This window comes from Rattus norvegicus, chromosome 15, assembly GCF_021556685.1.
Source record: "Rattus norvegicus strain SHRSP/BbbUtx chromosome 15, alternate assembly SHRSP_T2T, whole genome shotgun sequence".
Lineage (NCBI taxonomy): Eukaryota > Metazoa > Chordata > Mammalia > Rodentia > Muridae > Rattus > Rattus norvegicus.
In genome coordinates this window covers 16390038-16410562 of record NC_141548.1, presented here as the reverse complement: position 1 = coordinate 16410562, position 20525 = coordinate 16390038, and the positions used below count along the sequence as shown (strand labels likewise).

At 44.5% G+C, this 20525-nt stretch overlaps 1 protein-coding gene across 3 annotated transcripts in view; it reads left to right on the top strand.

The window, feature by feature from the left end:
* Ptprg (protein tyrosine phosphatase, receptor type, G) overlaps positions 1–20525 on the top strand; it is a 683481-nt gene that overhangs the window by 463519 nt on the left and 199437 nt on the right. For 2 of the 3 annotated variants that reach the window (XM_087584907.1, NM_134356.2), the window contains 1 exon segment: positions 2380–2475. In XM_087584907.1, the coding sequence (XP_087441033.1) occupies positions 2380–2475 (96 nt within the window). 3 annotated transcript variants of the gene reach the window in all.

Genomic DNA, 20525 nt, shown 5'->3' with positions numbered 1-20525 from the left:
TTGCATGTAGGCATCACCAACCATGGTTTGGATGTGGCTTCTGAAAATAAGTGCAGAAACCTTGCAGGCCACTGGAGATCCAGAAGGCACAGTTAGGACAGACGAACTCATACGCCAAAAACCAGGGTCATGAAGACTGAATTCATGAAGACAGAATTTCCAGTCTCTACCCTGATTTCTCCTCTTCACTAACAGTTGCTAGAATTCAGGTAATCCAGCAAGACTTTATCTCTTTATTGACTTTATCTTGAGATGGCTTCATGTGTCACCGTAATTCAGTAAGCTGCAACTTGAAAGCCAGAGCAGGGGAAATTGATATTTCTAACCTGCACTAGTGGTCTCTTTGTAAGACATTTTATTATCGAGGTGGGTGGAGCTTCCACTCAAACATGTTTTCCAAAAATGCATTTCCTTTCCGAGCTATCAGTGAAAGTGCCCTTGAGCACATCTTAACATGTTTTATTTCCCAGCTATTCAGGTGCTACGTTAAACAGCACTGGCCCTGTTCAAGGGCTGAAGCATAAGAAAACTTTCTGGAACCCACTTACTTTAAGAGTCTGAGTTTTAAAAGGAAAGTGAAGTGCAATTTTCTGAATACACTTGTGTGGGGATTTTTTTCCCCCTTGATTTAGTGGCTTTGAACATGAAGCAACTGAGTTCAGTATTAAATAGTTTGAATCTAGACCTCAAATAGTGGACTTTTCTTCCTGTAAATTCATGGTGCCCAAAGCTGTCCAAGCCACCACCATTGGTAAGAATTCAAGGTCTTAAGAAGATAAATTTGTTTTAAAAGACAAAATGTCCAAAAGAGTCTCTCGCTTCCTCCCGTGGTTTTCCTAGAAAGTGAGTGAATTCCATGGCTTCAACACACCCCTCAGACATAAACCTTTTCAGTACCATCATGGTTCATTTTGTCATGACGGCTCCATTCACCTTTGGCCTATACTGAGTCACCTTGATTTCCTGTGGTCTGCTGGGAATGTTTTGTTGAATATCAACCTCTCCAAGCTTCCAGCTGCAATGTCATCATCTTTTCCATTAGAGGCCATTTTAGCACAGCATTTAGGAGCCGGGGAGAGCACTGTAGAGAAAGGTGAGATCCACCATAGGGGAGCTGAGGTTTTTGAAGGACAGGGGTTGTTCTCAGAGACCGAGTTCAATGCATCCTCCTTAAGATTGTGTTCTTACCTTTAAAATTGTTATTCTATGTGTATGAGCATTTTGCCGGCATGTACATCTATGCACGAGTTGTGTGCCTAGGAGGCTGAAAGAGTCTGTCAGATCTAGAGTTACTGGTGGTTGTGAGCCACCATGTGGATCCTGGGAATCAAGCCTGATTCCCCTAGAGCATCCAGTGTTCTTGACCGCTGGGCCATCTCTCCACTAGGACGTCTAAGAAGTCTGCTGGTGTCGCTGTTGCTGGGTGGAATGCTGCTGAGATCTGAGCACTGTGCAGTCATGCTGTAGCCATGGTTTTTATCCTCATGACCACCCTGACAAGTAGAAACACTTGACTCTTACGTCGGGGAAGCTGCTGTGGAGAACATCACCTCCCTGAGGGGCTCCTGGACAAGGAGGCAGGGATGCTGAAATAAGAATGTATACAGTCGGGAGACTTCTGTCATCCTTCGGAGCTTAGTATTCAAACCATGTGGTAACATCAAGTCCATGTACCTGGGTTTTGTTTTTGTAGTAAGGAACTTGAACTAAATATAGAAGTCGGTGCTTTTAGTTAGTGGTGGCGAGGGCATCTGGAGTTCAGTGTTCCTGTGATGTTCGGCCTGAAGCGACTTGATGGGCACTTCCTGAAGCTCTTCCCTTGCCGTGAACTCCGTCTTCCTAGAGCTTTTGAAGTACATTCCAGGATGTAATGCGTGAAATAGCTTTTATGCATGCAGTAAATGATAGAATTGATTTTACTACTTTTATCATCCTACTTGTTTCTTGGTGAAATCTCTGACGTACACCTTTCTGATAATCTCCTGAAATAGAGCCATGTTCAAGTCACCCAAGGTGTGTTGATAATGTACTGTCCAGGCTGCCCCTCACAGGCTTAGTTTTCTACTTGGCTGTGCTGGACGGTGTTCGAGTTTTCTTCTTGAGAAGGTTTCATCATGACTCTGGGTCAAGGCCAGAAGAATGCACCAGTAATAATTTGTGTTCTGGGCAGCTTGGATACGGACAGTTGGGTGTTTTGAAGTAAAATGGTGGGGTATATGGGATGCGCTCACACAGGCTGTAACCAAGGGGAGCTGCGGATATGAGAAATTGGGGCATAGCCTTGGAGTGTGGAATACATAGGTCCTCCGTACTATTCTCTTCTTTTCCACAGGTTGGAAATTTTTCCTAATACATTTTTATTTTTTTGCTATTTTACAGATGCAGATTTTCTTTTACAACCCAGACGACTTTGACAGCTTTCAAACGGCAATTTCCGAGAACAGAATAATTGGAGCTATGGCCATATTTTTCCAAGTAAGTTAACGGTGGCTGAAGTACTTCAACCGGAGAGTTCTTTGAAAAAAAATTTTTTTCCCTTAATTTGCAGAATTGTTCCACGTTTAATGAATGCATCTGTTTTCTAGTTCACACCTGTCTAAATGAAAGATATTTCATATTGTCTAATGTGTGATTTAAAATGTAAATAAGTATGTTTAGAAACATAATGAAAATTTTTGCATGAATTATTCTGATTTTATTGCTACTTGACTGGCGTGCAGATTGAGGGACACATTTATCATCTAACTTACTTTGTGGCTGAAGCGTTTCGAACAGGTTCCTTCAGAATAATAAGAGGCAGATGAAAAGGAGGTAGCTTTCTTTCCAGCAACTTTGAAATTCTCCATTACCTGAAGAAGCATGGATAAACAGTGTCAAACCCCTTGCTGGGAAAGACCCTTTCTTTCCATCCCCATAGTAACTTGTCGCTCTTGAGACTCTCTCCAAGTTGGTTCACTTAGGAACCATGGTTCTCCATCTCTTGTTTTGTTTTGTTTAAGATAAGAGTCTCACATTATAAAGCAGGCTAGTCTGGAACTCACAGTAATCCTCCTGCTTTGGCTTCCCTGTTCTGGGACTGCAGGTATGAGCCATAGTACACAGTTTTTTTCTCTTTTCTTGTATTTATGCTGATTACTGCTCATGGCTTTTATAGCAGCTTGTGTGTGTGCGTGCGTGTGTGTTTAGAGCACATGTAGAAGCAAGGAGGCAACTTGCAGGAGTTGTTTCTCAACTTGACCATGTAGGTCCTTAGTTTTTTATTTCTGGTTATCAGACTTGGCCAAGGCAAGTGCCTTTACCCACAAAGCCATGCTCTACCCTGCTCCTGAGAGTGACTGCATTGCCTTTGACAGCAGTGACATCTCCCTCTCAAGCAATTTCTGCCTGGCTGTTAAGCCATTGTTTTCTGACTGGATGCTTTTCATGTACCTGGCTCTTACCTCCCACCTTCCTTCAAAGCCACTTGTGAGCCACCAGGCCCTGCTCTGGGGTGGGGGGAGGGCTGGGGAAGGGCTGTTTGTGCAGGAGAGGATACTTTATAAAATGCTTTGACTATTGAGTGACATGCATGACTCAAAACGTTTGAATTCTCTTCTTTCCGATTCTTCCACAAACACTTGTTAAACAGACGACCAATTAGAGTCTTGGGCAGGCGCCGAGCTACCAAAACCCTTAACTGTGAAGCCTAGGTTTTGAGTGTTTGAAATGGTTCTAGGGCACAGCTCCTGCTTCATGTATGAAGAAGTTGAATGTATATCTCATTAGTTTTTACCTTACAGCAAGTTTTGGCTTGCTGTCCTAGAGACAAAAACAAAAAACTACAACAAACACACACACACACACACACACACACACACACACACGCACACACACACGCACACACACACAAACCAGGGCATATGATAAAAGGAATAGAACTGTGTTGGGCACATCTGCGCTGAGCTACCTTGATTCTCTTCTATGTCAGAACACCTGTGTGCCGTCACATTGACGTTTATTTTGTGTCTGCAATAGAAAGAAAGAGTTCAGTCTGGTTCTTTTCTGTTTTGAATCTCCTTATAAGAATGGATTTAGGGACAGGGAGAAGGCTCAGTAGTGAAGAGCAGGTATAAACCGTGCTTACAGAGGACCTGAGTTCAGGTCCCATGTTAGGTGGCTTCCAGCGCCTGTAACTCCAGCTCTGATAACCTCTTCTAATCTCTACAGCGCACTCAGGTGTATACACTGACACACGCATATGCACATAACTTAAAACAAAAAATCCTTTAAAAAAGAATAGCAAGTATGAAAATTTGTTGTCTAAAATACAGAGCGGTCTTAATGTTTCTTTATGGGTGAAAGGCAGTTGCTGTGCAAGTTTGACCTGAATTCCATTGAGAATTCACATAAAAATATAAAGAGTCGTTCTCTGACTTTCAAACATGTGTACCCTCCATCCCACTCACACATCACATACACACCCACATATCATGTACACACACCCATACACGGACATATATCACGTACGCTCACATGCGTGTGCATACATGAATGCAAATGCATTTGCAGACACATGTATACACACTCATCATATGCACACATCATGTGCATACATGCACATCATGGACCCATGCCTACATGGACACATGTGCCTGCACATGCATGTGCCTCCTTATGTGGATGTATACACACATCATGTACACATACATGCGTGCACACTTCTCACCTTGTCTTCGTCTGGTTTGATAATTCGGGGTGACACGGTATAAGTGGCAAGGCCAAGTTCTGTGTAGATTTTCAGGTTCAAAGGAAACTCCATTCCCCCAAATTCTAGAGTAACCTCTAGATGAAAGCCAGCATTCCTTAGGAACTTGTGAAACTGGTTCTTTACCAAGAAAAGAACCTTTTCCCTTATCAGTGGCAGAAGGGACAGATGGCCATAGGTGGTGCCTATTAGCATACCAAAGCACATCCCTGCCTTCAGGATCCATCAGTATCACAAGGCCCCATTAAGCACTTGAGTTTCCACTGGCTTCCTCCCCATCCTAAACTTCTCTAGCTCATGAGCTCCCCCCTACTTATTCTCCTTATAACTCTGTTTGGCTACATTCTGTCTTTAGCTAGCACTCTAGTCTCACCCCTGTCTCCCTCTTCCTCTTCTCTCGATTTCCCCCGTCTCTGTCTCTATGTCCCCTTTCTCTTGCTGCTCTGCCCTGGCTTCTCTCATGGCCAAGTTCAGTCTACTTTCTCTCTCTGCTCTGGACTCTTCTGGCTGTTCTCTCTTCTTTATCTACAACAAAACCGTCCCCCTTTACCATAGCCTGGAGTGGTGCTGTTATCGGTTTGGGACCTTTCACACAAGTCTGTGGTTCTGAGTGATCCTGGTGCTTTCTCTGCCCTCGAATGGTTAGACCTGTAAAGTTCATGTTTTTGCTTGAGCACTGGATTCAGCATGGGCCCAGCAGGTAGACCAGAGAGTCTTGTTTTAGCTTAAATTAAGTCTCATGCACCTGCTTTATTGCAGATCAGAGACATGATTGGTTGAAACTTCAAAGTTTTTAAAAAGTTAAGTATGGGAAGGTTTACATAAGGTGCCTTGCTACTCTAGCTGTCCTGGAGATGAGGAGAGCCTGACTGTCTGCCTTGGAGGGATGTGCCTTCCCATCGTAACATGGCGGACTTTCCAAGCAGATGGAAACATCTGCTCAAGTCCACATACCCAGCGCCCTCACTATGCTGGGCATGAGCTGCAGAAACTTTGAGTGGCAGTCGGTATCTTTTGCTAACACTCAACTTGAGGGTCTGTCTTAGTATAAATGTTAGCAAGACCTCTCCTGCAAGTGTCCCTGTGATCCCAGATGAATGGCAGATGAACCACTTCCGCGTGTTGAACCATGTGCCTGCCGTGCTGCTCCTCGAAGCTGAGAGCCACTTGCTGTGTAGTTGCTGGTTATCTGGCAGGGATGGATCCAGGTTGTACCTCATCGTCTCCAAATCGCACAGATCACCTTTGGGCTCCCAGGCCTTGGGGGGAAAAAAAAGCTAAGTAAAACTAAAGTTTCATTTTAAAAGACTTAAAAACATTTTTTCCCCAAGTAAACACTTGGCAAAGGACAAAGGAATTTGTTGTTAAATCATTCCAGAGAATAAATAATTAGTGTGGTACAAAAATTAAAATAATTATCTTGGTTTTTTTTTTTAGAGTAGAACTTTGAATATTCTCTATTGTTAACCTTGTTTGAATGCTGATAAAAATGTAAAATGCTCTGAGAATTATTAAAGTAGTATTTTAAGCCGTTCTCTTATTGTAATGCTTTCCATGGGTTATCTGGTTAAACAAGTAAGAATATACTCGTGGTTATGTGAGCTAGGATCAGGAGAATAATTGGGCAATTTGTGGGATGATATTTTGCTTTTAAAATAATGCACTAAAAGACTTAATTGGCCTCCCTTGAAGTTTCGAGGAGAGCGTATCTCATATTCAGGATAACCAAGCTTTGTGTAGGGTCTTATTTTCGATCAAAACCCTGAATTAAGTTTGCCTTTTTCTCACTTCTCATTTATAAGGTGTTTCGTCATCGTGCTTCATTCTTCACTCATTCCATACTTTGCTGTTTTCCCACCAGGACTAGGTGGGAAACCACGGGACCACCTGAGGGCTTTCAATCTGGCGAGCAAAAGTTTGCCGCCATCTTCTTCTTCTTCTTCTTTTTTTTTTTTTTTTTTTTTTTTCGGAGCTGGGGACCGAACCCAGGGCTTTGCGCTTCCTAGGCAAGTGCTCTACCAGCCGCCATCTTCTTAGGAACTCCATTGCTGCTGCGTTTGCGCAGAGCGCCCGAGGACTTGCTGAGTGCATTGACTCTTTAGGGGAGTGTCCCAGGCATATAGCTACCTTGTCTCAGTCTTTGGATGAGATCACTTCTACGTCTGCTCTGAATGCTAAGCTATGAAATGGCTCCCATACAGGAGTGGTGCAGCCAGTTGGTGTATCTGTAAGTAGTCAATACATTGTGTTGGGCTTATTCATAAATGATCTTTGGATACTAATATATTAATATTAGCGTAGAAATCTCGAAGCATTTCTAATTTTCGAACATGTTTATTTTAAGATTTGTATGTATGTGTATGCCATGTTGGTACAAGAATCAGTAGAGGCTAGAAAAGGTCGGAATCCCTTCCACACCCACCCCTCCCACACAAAGCCCTCGTTAAAGCTGCTTGCGAGCTGCCTGATGTGGCCCGACAGCATTTCATCTGGAAGGAACTTGAGTCCTCTGGAAGAGCATGCTCCTAACTGCTGAGCCGTCTCCCCAGGCCCCTCAAGTATTTCTTCATGACTGCCCATCTTCAGGACCCCTCGGTGCCCTCTCTGCATCTCATTTGAGCCATCCATTCTGTTTTCACCAGCGGAACTGCACCCTGTGCCTCCATGTTCCCATTCCATGTCAAGTCTATCTGGGGCTCAGCTGCACTGGATTGAGTTTCCCTGAGGTCTGTGAAGGCATTCACCCCTTTCCCTTCCTGCCCTTACTTCAGAGTTGAAAGGAAACATTAGAATTCCGATGTCTCACGAGTTGCTAACCTATTCTTTATATCATGTCGGTACCGCAGACTGCTTAATTATTTTTCTCCATCTGGAGAGGCTTAGTAATTAAATGAAATGGCAGCACCTGGGATTATTTATAGACATGGAGAAGGCAGGAGAAGTTCTTGGTGACTCATTGATCCAGAGCTGGCTCCGAAGTGTTTTTCTCCAGCTCCTTGCTTTTCACCTTCCGCCCATCAGAGGCAGATATGACTTGTCCTTTCTTTGACCCGCTGTGACTCCTAACCTTACATCTTGTGCAGAAGCTGTTACCGTGTTACGTTGCCTGTCTCCTCTGGTCTCTCTGCCATGTAGGCCCGAGGCCCTAATCATCATTGCATGTTTTGTGTGTGGCTGCTCTCGTAACTTGCAGATACTTAGTTGACCTTAATATTAGGTTCTTCAAGGTTGGTTGCAGTGTGGTATCCTCAGTGAGCAGGTGTTGGAAATACTCACTAGGAAGTGGGGTTCCCTGGAAGCGGGGTATAAACTCTCCGAAGCAGAAGTCTATGGCTGCTCTTCTTCCTGTTTCTAACCGTACCCACCTCCGCAAGCCCTCACGCCAACTCTTTGCCCCAGTCGTTGCTCATTGAGGAACCGCTCAGTAGGATTAAATTAGAGAAAACCCCTCTAAAGCTTTCACTATGGAATTCAGAAGCCCGATGGAATGTTTTAGTACCAAGACTGAATGAAATGTATGTCTCTGTGTCTGAGAATTATTTTGTACCGCTTCCTACCAAAGTGCTTTTCTGTTTGTCAACAATAGATGAAGAATTGCCCGTTGCCGATGCACAATCTCGGGCTTGTCTCGCTGTCTCTTCATTATCTGCTCCTGAAGGTCTTGCCGTGATCCTTGACGGGCTGGCTTCTGTTTGGGGCATCTGGAGTTTCCTTGGTTTCCCTTGATGTTATTTGCAGTCTCTGTTTTTCTCCTTCGAATTCGCTTCAGATTTTTCCTCCCTTTTTTTATTCATTCACCTGCTGCCTGGTTCACTCCACAGTCAGGTAGATGAACTATCAAGAGAAAAATGCAATTATATCTTTTTGCGTAATTTCACAGTGATGAATAATATTTCATTTCAAGAGAACGTAGTTTCCTATTGTGGATTTTGACCTCTCTGTTTTTCTTTTCTTCCACTCTTTTTTTTTTCTTTTTTCTTTTTTTCGGAGCTGGGGACCGAACCCAGGGCCTTCTGCTTGCTAGGCAAGCGCTCTACCACTGAGCTAAATCCCCAACCCCTCTTTATTTTTTTTAAACCAACCACCAATACTACAGCGTAAATTAGGCTTTTGTTCCTGGTGACCTAAATAGGTATTTTTAAAAAACTTATTCCCAAGGAATTTCCTCTGCTTTTTTCTGAGTGACAATAAACTGTTCGTCACAGTTATAGATATCTCTAATTTCATCCCCACCGGTTCTGTGAAGTAGGAGGCAGGGGGATGAATCAGTAACTGTATTCAACTGCCAAAATTTCTCCCACCACTAAGTCTGTCTGTCTGTCTGTCTGTGTGTCTGTGTGTGTGTGTCTGATTGTGTGTGTGTGTGGTGGTCGTAGGGGAACATGTGTGCACAAGTGTATAATAGGTACTGAGGTCAGAAGACAACTTCCAGAAAGCATTTTTCTCCTTGCGCTGCAAGCCATAGTCCCAGCGGTCAAGCTCAGGCCCTCACGGCTTGCAGCACACACGTCTACCTGTTGAGCTTTCTCACTGATCCCCAAGATCTGTTCTTGTTTCTGAGAACATGCCCTTGTGTTGAAGAATTTCACTTTTAGATTACTTTTCTGCAAGATCTCGTCCAACCAGACGCTCTTGCCATCCTCCTTCCGAGCTGCTGCTGTCCGACTGCCTCCCTCCACATTTTCCACATCCTTGCTCTGATCCCGTTGTGGGTTCAATTCTTTCACTCCGTTACCTACAAGTGTAATTTCAACATGTTTTGGGTTGATTAAGAAGACTTTTTTTAGGGGTTGGGGATTTAGCTCAGTGGTAGAGCGCTTGCCTAGGAAGCTCAAGGCCCTGGGTTCGGTCCCCAGCTCCGGAAAAAAGAACAAAAAAAAAAAAAGACTTTTTTAATATATACACACAAAAATTACGTATGTTCCAATTAAGCTATTTTAACAGTTAATTGATTTCCTAGAACTTACCATTAAGTGAAAGGCAGAGTCATTCTTAATATCCAGATACGATTTTGGAGGCGATCTGTGGGTGTACAGCACAGAATTTACAGCCTTATCAGGTGTTTTCAGCCCATCGCCTGTCTGCAAATAGCCTGTGATTCACATTCCCTCCTGGAGGGTGCTGCAGAAGACTATTTAATTATTGGCAGAGCATTACATAATTAAGAGACTTGAGTTCTTTGAATGTGACCATATGAAAATCTATTCTAATTAAATCATTGCACTTCAAGGACGGTTACCAAGTACTTCGCTTTTTGCACATTAAGTGGTAGTTTGGCATTGCCATCGCCATTTGTTCCCATACATGTCAGGGACTCTTCTTGTCTTAGAGATGGAGATGTAGTCACTCCACAGTGACTGAGCAGGGACGACTAACAACCCAAGACAGGCCTGGCCCTCTGGAGAGGTGTGAGTGGCTGTCGACTCCTGTAACACTCAGGAGTCCTCCAAGCCAGGAGTGTGAATTTTATGACTGAATCCCACTGTTTTCTCCTAGATGCTACTCTCTGGAGTATGCTTACGTAGGGTGTCTTCACTGATCAGATAGCCACACGCAGGGAACGAACGTCACACCCCAAGCCTTAGAGGCCAGTGGCAATTCCTTACCCTTTCCTCTCTCGGATAAACTAATTCAAAAGCTGCTTCTTTATAGCATTAAATACTACTGGCTGGCTACCACTGAGGGACAGCGCTAATATATAATATAGTATATAGTATGTAATATTAGGTGGGCAGCAATTGTGAAGCCAACATCTCTACAAATGAAGTCTGTCTCTGTCCTTGGTACTCTTTGTCAAGAACCAAATCATTAGGTTGGGTTTCTGTTGCAGAGGTACAGAGAGATGTGTTTGCCCTCAGGGCGTTATCATCATGGCCTATAAATGCTCCAGGTCTCTCTTCATTTTGCAAATACCTAAATAGTTACTTTCTGGGTACTTTATGTTCTGGTCCTTTGCCCTGACTTGAAGCCTTCAATCCTAAATTTTGTTATGCTCTGTGAGTATATCATTCATTATCTTATGGTTCTGATGGCTACCATTTTCTATAGGTTTTTTTTTAACGCTCTCTATAAACAAGAAGTTTTAAAGCACTGCATAAACATGACACGTGTAGTGTGGTTGAACAAGGTTAAGATGTCATTGGTCAGGGTTGGGGATTTAGCTCAGTGGTAGAGCGCTTGCCTAGCAAGCTCAAGGCCCTGGGTTCAGTCCCCAGCTCCGAAAAAAAGAAAAAAGAAAAAAAAAAGATGTCATTGGTCATTCTGGAAGTTTTTTTTTTTTAATGTGTATTAACTTGAGTATTTCTTATTTACATTTCAATTATTATTCCCCTTCCCAGTTTCCAGACCAACATCACCCTCCCCTTCTTTATGGGTGTTCCCCTCCCCATCCTCCCCCCATTGCCGCCCTCCCCCCATAGACTAGTTCACTGGGGGTTCAGTCTTAGCAGGACCCAGGGCTTCCCCTTCTACTGGTGCTCTTACTAGGATATTCATTGCTACCTATGAGGTCAGAGTCCAGGGTCAGTCCATGTATAGTCTTTAGGTAGTGGCTTAGTCCCTGGAAGCTCTGGTTGCTTGGCATTGTTGTACATATGGGGTCTCAAGACCCTTCAAGCTCTTCCAGTTCTTTCTCTGATTCCTTCAATAGGGGACCTATTCTCAGTTCAGTGGTTTGCTGCTGGCATTCGCCTCTGTATTTGCTGTATTCTGGCTGTGTCTCTCAGGAGCGATCTACATCCGGCTCCTGTCGGCCTGCACTTCTTTGCTTCATCCATCTTGTCTAATTGGGTGGCTGTGTACGTACATTCTGGAAGTTTTAAGGGAAATGGGGGTGGGGAGTATGTGGGGGTTTTTGCTCCCCAGGAGACATGGTGTCCTGTCTGAAGATAACTTCACTTAGGACAACTGAGGCAGAGGTAGTATTGGTACCCTGTGGCATCTGTTGCTTAGAAATCCTGGATGCTGAAAAGATCCTTCAGTGCATAGCGGAGTTCCCAAAACAAGGCAGATTGCTCACGTTGCTTCAGGTTGAGAAATTCTGCAAAGTGACGGAGAACAGTAATGTTTAATCTCAAGGAGGTGCTCAGGGAGGGCTGATGATGCCATGACACAGGCTGATGGAATTCTAGAATGGTTAGCAATCTCAGGCTTAACATGCCCAGTTCTGCTGCCATAATCCTGGATATCTGGGATTCTAACATAAAGTTTGAACACATGAACAGTCAGCAGGCAAGAGCCTTGTTTCTGTTGTATTTCTGAGTATCATGGCCGTCTTGAGAGCTCCTGTGGGTATTTCTTCTCAGACAGCAGTGTTAGGAAGAAGCACCAATTAAACAGAACACTCACCGAGGTAGGGAAAAGTAAACAGAGGTAAGTGTGTGCGGATCCCTTTGAACTTAAATCAGTAAGCAGCATTTGAAGCCTCAGTGAACGAAGGTAACGTATGTTTGGAAATGGCTCGGTGGATCAAGCCTTTATCTCACGTGGTTGTGGATAGGAGTTCAGATCTCAGAACCAGGTAAAACCAGACTGGGTTTGATGATGGCCGCTTATACTCCCAGCACTCCTGAGGAGAAACAGAGGATCCTCAGGGCAAGATGGCAGAGCTAGACCAGCAGCAATTATAGTCACCAGGAGACCCTACCTCAAGAAGTAAGACACACTGACCACCCATATTCACACCCATGTCCACACGTGCACACTCACATGCAATGAATGAATGAAGAGTGAGTGAGCAGTAGAAAATTAACATCTTTCTTATGAGGGTTGCAAGAGAGTTTCCCTTCACAGCCTGCAGCACCAGTACTCTTGCCATAACAGCAAAGGGTATCCCCAAGGGCAGGAGTGTGGGAGCGGGAGTCTGTCTGTCTGTCTGTCTGTCTGTCCATCTCTGCCTCTCTATCTGTGTGTGTCTCTCTCTGTTTCTCTCTGGAGGCAGGTTCTCACTGTGTAGCTCTTGCTGTCCTGGAACTGGCCATGTAAACCAGTTTGGTCTCAATCTCACACCTCCCAGGATCTGCCTGCCTCTGCGTCCTGAGTGCTGGGATTAAACGCTTACGCCCCAAATCCCGCACCCAAGGTAGGATGTTTAACTCTTGAGGAGTTTGTTTCGTTTTACAGATGTGGAAGGAAAGGCTTGTGGCTTATTTCAGTGTAAACTATGCCAAAATCGCACAGCCTGGTGCATCGCAGAGCCAACACTTTGGTGAACACAGTCTGTCTCAATTCTTTGTAGAAAACAAAATCAGAAAGTAGGGTTTTCTGTTGAAGAAGGTAAAGGAAGAGAAATAACACTTTCATGTCCTTGTTACTTTCCTTTCCCTCCCTCCCTTCCCTTCCCTCCATCCTGCCCCCTCCCCTCTGATTTATCTAGTTCAAAATCATAAAATAGTTTCATGAGTAGATGTGGTTAGTATTTAACTTTTGAAATCTTCTTCGCTGCCTGGCCCTTTGTGTGTTTGAGCAGAATCACGAATTCATTAATCCTGTGGAACTGTGGTCTTGTCACTCCTGTCTGCACTGCTGTCTGGCACTCACTGCCCAGAAAGAAATGTGAAGTTCTCCTTGGGTTTTGTATCTAGAGTTTCCATTGACGGTGCTCTATTTTCTCCGGAGACCAGGTATCTGGCTGTCTGACCCCAGCTACAGCCCAAGGCTTCCGTGTCAGTCTCCCAGTGTTCTTCTGATCCACTTTCTCAAAACAGATGTCAGAAGCACCACATGGGGTTATTGTATCTTAAGATAGACCAGTTTGCACAGGTGTTTTCTGGTTTGGTAGAAATTCACTCAACTATTTTTTTTATATATAATATGATAATGAGCAAGGGAAACTTAAAATTTTTGACAATAAAATTATATAACTTCATTTTTCCCTATAGTCATAAACAGATTGATTGTACATATAACCCACATTTTCCTTACCTGTTCTGTGTTGGGACATGTAGATTGAGTCTATGGCTTAGCTGTGGTGAATAATGCTGGGGTAACTATTATCCAGGTGTCTTAGTCTGTTCTGTGATGCTGTAACCAAATTCCTAGCAGTGGGCAGTGTCTGAAGAGAAGGAGTTCCTTCGCCTGATGATTCTACTGGCTGCATGATCCAAGTATGGTGGAACTGGTGTTTTGGCCAGGAGGGTCTCTGATCTGGGCAATATTGTGGTAGATGGCTTCTGATGGTTAGAGGAAATTTGTGAGGAAAGTTGAGGAAGAAACTGAAGTGATCTGAGAGTGAGAAGAAGCCAACTTTTTTTTAAATAAACATCCATTTCTGCAGTAACTCACCTACTCCTGAGATACCAGCATTCACCATGTGAACATGGTCAACACTCCACGGTCTCCCGCCAGACTCTGCTTCTTACTCGTTTGTCTTTCAGTGCAGTTACATAGGGACCAAGCTTCCTGCCTGTGCACTTTCTGAGCATAAACCATACCAAACCTCAGCACCACGTGAGCCTTTCTGTCTGTCTGTCTGCCTGTTTGTTTTCATCTTTCCTCTTTCTGTAACCCTTGATCTTGGCCACAGTGATTTACCAACTGTGTAGTTTTTCAAGACGCACCTCTTGTTTGTCAGCCATTAGGAGACAGTCTGTAGGGAAAACTTCTATCTTAACAATAACTGTATTCTTCTAGGTTGTTTAGCCTGCCATGGTAAGCATCTCAATGTGACGGTGTAGTAAGCATGGTCTTTAGAGTTCACATTACTTCTTTGTTAATAGTACGGGTGTCTGTTCAGAAAATGGCTAGCATTAAATTCCTCCACTTTTAATTTGGTAAGCACTGTAATGCATAGCTGTGCATTGACATTCGGAGCTACTTGTACATTGGGCTCTCCTTTTCTTATCTCACATGTTCTTAGAAGAAGTAAATATTGCGTTACATGCTACTTGTGCACACACACAAACTCCTAGGTAGTTGTATATTGCACAGGGATATGTAATAGTGAAACCTTGAGGTGTATGTAGCACAGGGTCTGCTGGGAGTTCAGCATGAACCAGGCCCCCACTCAATCCTTAGCATTGAAGGAAAGCATTTAAAAATTTTCAAAATAATAGAACTAATGAAGTTAGGTTTTGGTGATTTGGAATTGGAACTTATCCAAAGTTTTAGCAAGCAAGGCCTTAGTTTGTGCTGTAAGAATGCATTAGTTAAGCATCCGGTACTATGAGTAAAATTGCAATCGGAAGGGTGGTTTGGCTCCTGCATCAACTAGACATTGAAGATCCATTTCTTCAGTATTTTCCTAGCCTTACTCCTTTAGTTGTAACAAAGGTCCCATATGTGACCATATAAGTGGGCTTAGTAAGGATCCCAAAGGTCAGTGTACTGTGGTTGGCTTGACCCATGACTTAATATTGCAGTATTCTCATCTGAAACAAGTCTTGAACCCAAGTATTTACTCATTCGTATCTGAGGACTCATTGGTGCCTCTTGCTGGGGCCCTGCTCAGTGTCGTGAGCCGTGACCCCACCAACCTAACATCTTCAAAACCCTCTAATGAGCCTATGGGTTGTTCGTGAATTATTTCTAATTTTAAAGACTTCCCACACACACACAAAAGGTCACTCAGTTTTTCTGAGGGTAAAACATGACATTGTTCCACTAATCAGATCCGACAGGTGAAACCCTGTGCATTTTGGAAAGAGACTTAGGTATCATTCACTGTAAACAATGCTATTAACAGTGGCAGTTGGTGACAAGTATGAGCTCTGCTCGTTCCACCAAGCATTCCCTGTGATGCTCTGAACTCCCCACTAAGAAGATCCTGATTCCAGCACCTTTCCCAAGGCTAGGAGCTCTTTTGATTCTGAAACCAGTGTCTCAGATTTGGGGTGGGATATTAAGTGCTAAAATTCTAGATTTCCATTTACCGCCATATTCCTGCAATCAGTATGGCCTTCAATCCTTTTGTCCACACAATGGAAACCTGATTGATTTGTCATAAATTTCGCATGCGATCATGTATACAACAACTATGGAGAAGTCTTTGTACCTCTCGAAGTAATAATAGTTTTGTATCTAACACTTATTTCCAGCGTGTGCAGACAGTTGAACAAAATGATTTCATGCTATAAAAGCAAACAATAAAAGGTGAGAATAATAATAGTTTTGATGATGGTAATTTGTAATGAGCAGAGGTGAAATGTGAAAGTGACAGGACACTTTAGACGGTTTCTTCCTGAAGTTAACGCTGAGAACACAGTCAAGGAGACCCATTGCTTGCCTCGGCTCATCACCACAGCCTCTCCTCCCAGCCTGCTTGAATTTGGCAGATGTCTCTCCTCTGAATGCTTTGGCTGCGAGTCAAGGTCTTAAGGAGTTACTGTTGGTGCTGTAACTTGGTAATTCAAGAGGAGTTAACCAAATTCAAATTTCTTCAAGGAGCATCTGCATGTCCCTTTTACTACTGTAAAGAGGGGCTAATGTAATTATCAGGATGCTTTGGGTAGTGAAGTAAATGAGTTATTGAACTGAATCATGCAGTTGGCTATAGAGAGACAAGGAACACCAGTACCCTGAACATGATGCTGCATGTTGGGGAGGACCCTTGGAAGTCAGAAGTCCCTATCAGCTATCTCCCATCCCCGAGGGAGTCCTCGTTTCGTAGGAGTGAGTTTTCCCCCAGGGTCAAGAACATAAGAAACAGCTTTGCTCTGTGGCCTTATCAGCATGGAATGAATATAATGTAATACATCCTCCTCTGTGAGACAGTTGTTCAGAGGCAGTGCAGCAATAAGGCGTGTGAACCCTGGGAAGTGTTAAACACTGACCCAGGGCATTGATGCCTGGGTGTGTCCTTCCCTTTGCCTTTACTTAATCCCTTTGCAGAGTCAGAAGGTCACTGTGCTGTGCCATATACAGTAACCTACATGGATATCAATGAATTGGGTAAAACATGGTCCCTGTTATCATGGATGCCCCGTGTGCATTGCTTCTGATGCTCTCAGTCCCAGAGGCACTAAAGTAAAATTAGAGTGAAGAATCAGTTTGCTGAAGGTCTATATTGCCCAATTAAATCTGAGTCCTGGCAATTACTAGCTGTAAGTTCTAGAAACTCCACCTAGCCTCTTTGTATTTTAGTGTCCTAGTCTTGAAAATAGGGCTGGCGACAACAATTCAACCTTGGAGAGTTGCTTTAAAGTTTATATGAAAGCTTACAGAAAAAAAAAATTGGACATATACTAAAACATAGTAGGTCTTCAGGAAGTATCTGCTATCACTACAGTGCAAAGTAGCAGCACCTATCATGTGCAGTGGGAGAGGTGTGAGTTTGCGTTGTAGGAGACAGGAAGGCACTGCTACAGAATGTGCCTGGCCTCCTGATCTTGTCTTCCTCCAAGCTCCTTGGGTTGATGATGTGGAGAATAGTCCTCAATAGTGGGTGCGTGCTGGGTTCACTGAACAGATTCTCAATGGCAGCTATGCTGGAATCCCATCCCCGGATTGAAATGCAGAGCCGGCTTTCCCTATTAGCCTGTGTTGCATCTGAACCAACTGTGCATTCGATCCGCCCTCAGACCTAATCCTGGAAAATACCAAAGTCACATCTGTCCTGAACACGAAGCCTTGTTCTTATCATTATTCCCTGAGTTGAGTATGACAGCTATGTTTGCAGAATTTCTGTTGTGTTATAAGTGCTTTATGAAGTGGAACTGGTTGAAAATATAGACTACTTCACAGACTGTAGGCAAACCTCACACTTCACAGAAGGGACAAGTGCATATGGATTTTGTCATCTAAACATGGTTTCAGTGGCCAACAGTCGTCAAGAGACGTGGTTGGAGCATGGCTGTATTAATTAGTTTCTTGCATAATTTCTAAGTGTAATGCAGGTCCAGAGCTGCTGGCCTTAGCTTTTCAAATGGCCTCTCTTGCCTTTTACCCCTCCGGTCTCTGTCAGGCCTTCCTCTTGGGGTTGCTGTTTTCTTAGCATATTCTCAAGTCTTGAGATGCTGATGACCCTCCTCCTAATCTCAGAGGAAAGTGGAATCAACCCTGTGCCTCCCCAAATCTCCCCCAAGTCTCCTAAGAATACCTGCCTGGTTTGGGTTTTCTTTTCATTTTGACCTGCAGTCAGGAAGGCCTATATTAGGAAGTGTCCTTGTCAATGGTGATCTTCTTGCTCTGGGCTAGAACCAAGTCAGACCTGAGAGTCACTGGCATATCTAAGACAGATTAGGAGCCAGGATGGGGTACAGGGGGTTCACGCCAATCTGCCTGCTCTTCTCTTGTTCCTGATGAGCAGGCAGGAGGGCAAGTCCCATTCGTCCCATTGGCTCTAAACAAGTGTGAGGACCAAGGACTTGGTCTTGAGTCTGCATAACACTGGAGCCAGGGCAGGGCCTTCCCACCTCAGGCCTGGAGGTGGCCCTGAAACCCAGAGGCAACTGCAGAGGAAAAGGCTGGACTCATTGATCCTTCGAGTGACCCTGCTCCAGGATGGGTTCAGGAGCCATGAAGAGAGCTGGGAGATGGATGAGGAGTGAAGAGAGCTGGGAGAGAGGAGGAAAGGGGGTGGAGAGTGAGAGGAAGTCTTCTCCTACATCCTTAGAATAAATTCATGTGGGTAGCACTTCCCATTCTTGGATCCCAGGCAGAATCGAATGCAGACAGAAGGACAAGCCTCTTCCTCCCTGTTCTCTTCTTTCTCCTACTCATCCTTCTCCTTTCCTTCCTCTGCCTCTCTTTTTCATCTTCCTCTTACTTCCCCACCTCCACTTAAATCCTCCCCTCCTCCGCCAAGAAACAGAGGTATCAGTGATGTTGCAGGGCGTGAAAAATTGGATAATGGTCAGCTCTGAACGGGCTCTTTCTTACTCTGCAGGTGTCAGTCTCAGTAGTCTTCTGCCTTAGCATCCTTGGAGTTACTCTACCTGCTGTGCTGTGTCTATGGTAGGGCTAACACCCCGAACAAGGCTCTCACTCCTCCTTAGGATGAACACCCTGGTGATCCTACTCAGAACCTAAGGCAGTTAACCTACTAGTTGGGGGGGGACAAGAAATCTTCCATTTATTTATGCCTCCTGCCAGTGCTTTCTCCCTAGATGCCATTGGTGCTAAGGCTGCAACTTGCCTAACTTTCTGTGGGCCTGCGATTGAGGTTGCGTTAGCTGACTATGTGTGACCTCACCAGAGCTTGCTTGGCTCTCCCTGGGTGTGCACTTGACTTCAGTTGGCTGCCTGTGTGACCACAGCAAAGCTAGTAATTACTTAGCTTTCTTGGATTTGGCCAGACAGTCCTGTTGCTTCGGTGGAGGATGCTGGGATATCCCAGGCACCTGTGGCACTGGCTGAAGAGGTTATTGCCTAAAGCTGAAGTTCCCAGCCGGTATCCTCACCAGGGCCACCCAGGCCCAGTGCTGAGAATTTATTTCTGCAGCAGGCTGAGAAGAATTCGATGTGGGGCATCTCTGAGGTGATCACACGTAGCAATCGGGGCTCTCCGCTGCTTTAGTGGCTTCTTGGGAAATACAGAAATGGGTCTGCACATGTCAGGTGACATTCTCCTCACAGGAGGGCTTTTGGGGCATTGTCACAAAAGGAAGGCTGAGACCCGCCCCAGGCCAAGCAAAATAATCTAACCCAGGTGTCTTAATCTCCCTAGCTTAGTGCAGTCATCCCTGGCTTTGTATATGATGAGCTGTTACAGTGTTTTCCTGTCAAGTGGGCATGAAATATCAGGCCAGATACCCAGCAGAGAGCTTGTGCCTTCAATTACGTCCTTGGCATAAAGCTTCATTTAAAAGCACGTGGGTCATAAAACAAAGCGGGAGCATGACCTACCGTCCGCAGTTGTCTGTCAGCAGTCATGGTGTCAGAGGGGACCCCGTTGCACAGAGCTGTTGTTCTAGGAGGACACGTGGCCTCCGTGTGGTCTACAGTGAGGCAGAAGAAGAGCGCCCAAAAGGAGATTTATGTGCAGCGGCTTTACTGGGGAGGCACAAGGCAATTTATTCACACCAATTTGGGAGATCCTGTGTCGTCCTGCCTTTTCAAGTATGGAGTATAATCGAGCCTCTTTGGGTATCTAACCACCAGATGCTTCTTTGAAGCCAAGAGCATGCATCTGTCAGGCCTGGATTCTGCTCTGGTAAGGACACTGTTGGGTATAACCTTGTGCTGTACTCTTGTGGCCATCCAAGTCAACTGGGGAATGGGTACTAATAAAATAAATGTGGTAATGGGTGCCAGGAAGAAGCTCTGTTAGTGAAGTAGTTCATGTAGAAGCATCAGAGTCAGGGTTCAGTTCCTGAATCTAGGGGAAACCTGGGGTCCAGGAGCTCACACTTGTCATCCCAGAGCTCTGGGGACAGTGAAAGGCAGATCACTTGGGTTTGCTGGACAACCAGCCTAGTGGATTTGAAGGACTTCATGCTACCTCACCTTAAAAAGCAAGGTGAGGGGTTGGGGATTTAGTTCAGTGGTAGAGCACTTGCTTAGCAAGCGCAAGGCCCTGGGTTCGGTCCCCAGCTCCGAAAAAAAGAATAAAAAAAAAAAAACAAAAAAAAAAGCAAGGTGAACAATACCTAAAGAGCCAGTGACCCCAAGGAAGGACACCGGATGTTGGCCTCTGGCCTCCACATGTGTCACATCGGCATGTGCATACATATGCACCTGTACACGGATGAATATGTGCACATACATACACATGAAGATACATAAGGAAAACTAACAGTGGTCCTATGGTAAACCTTGATTAGGTCTTAGAAGGAAAGGGTGCTCTGAGAGCCTGTTAGTCAACACAACAGACCCAGCACTGGATCAGGAGACACTTTCCTGAGGT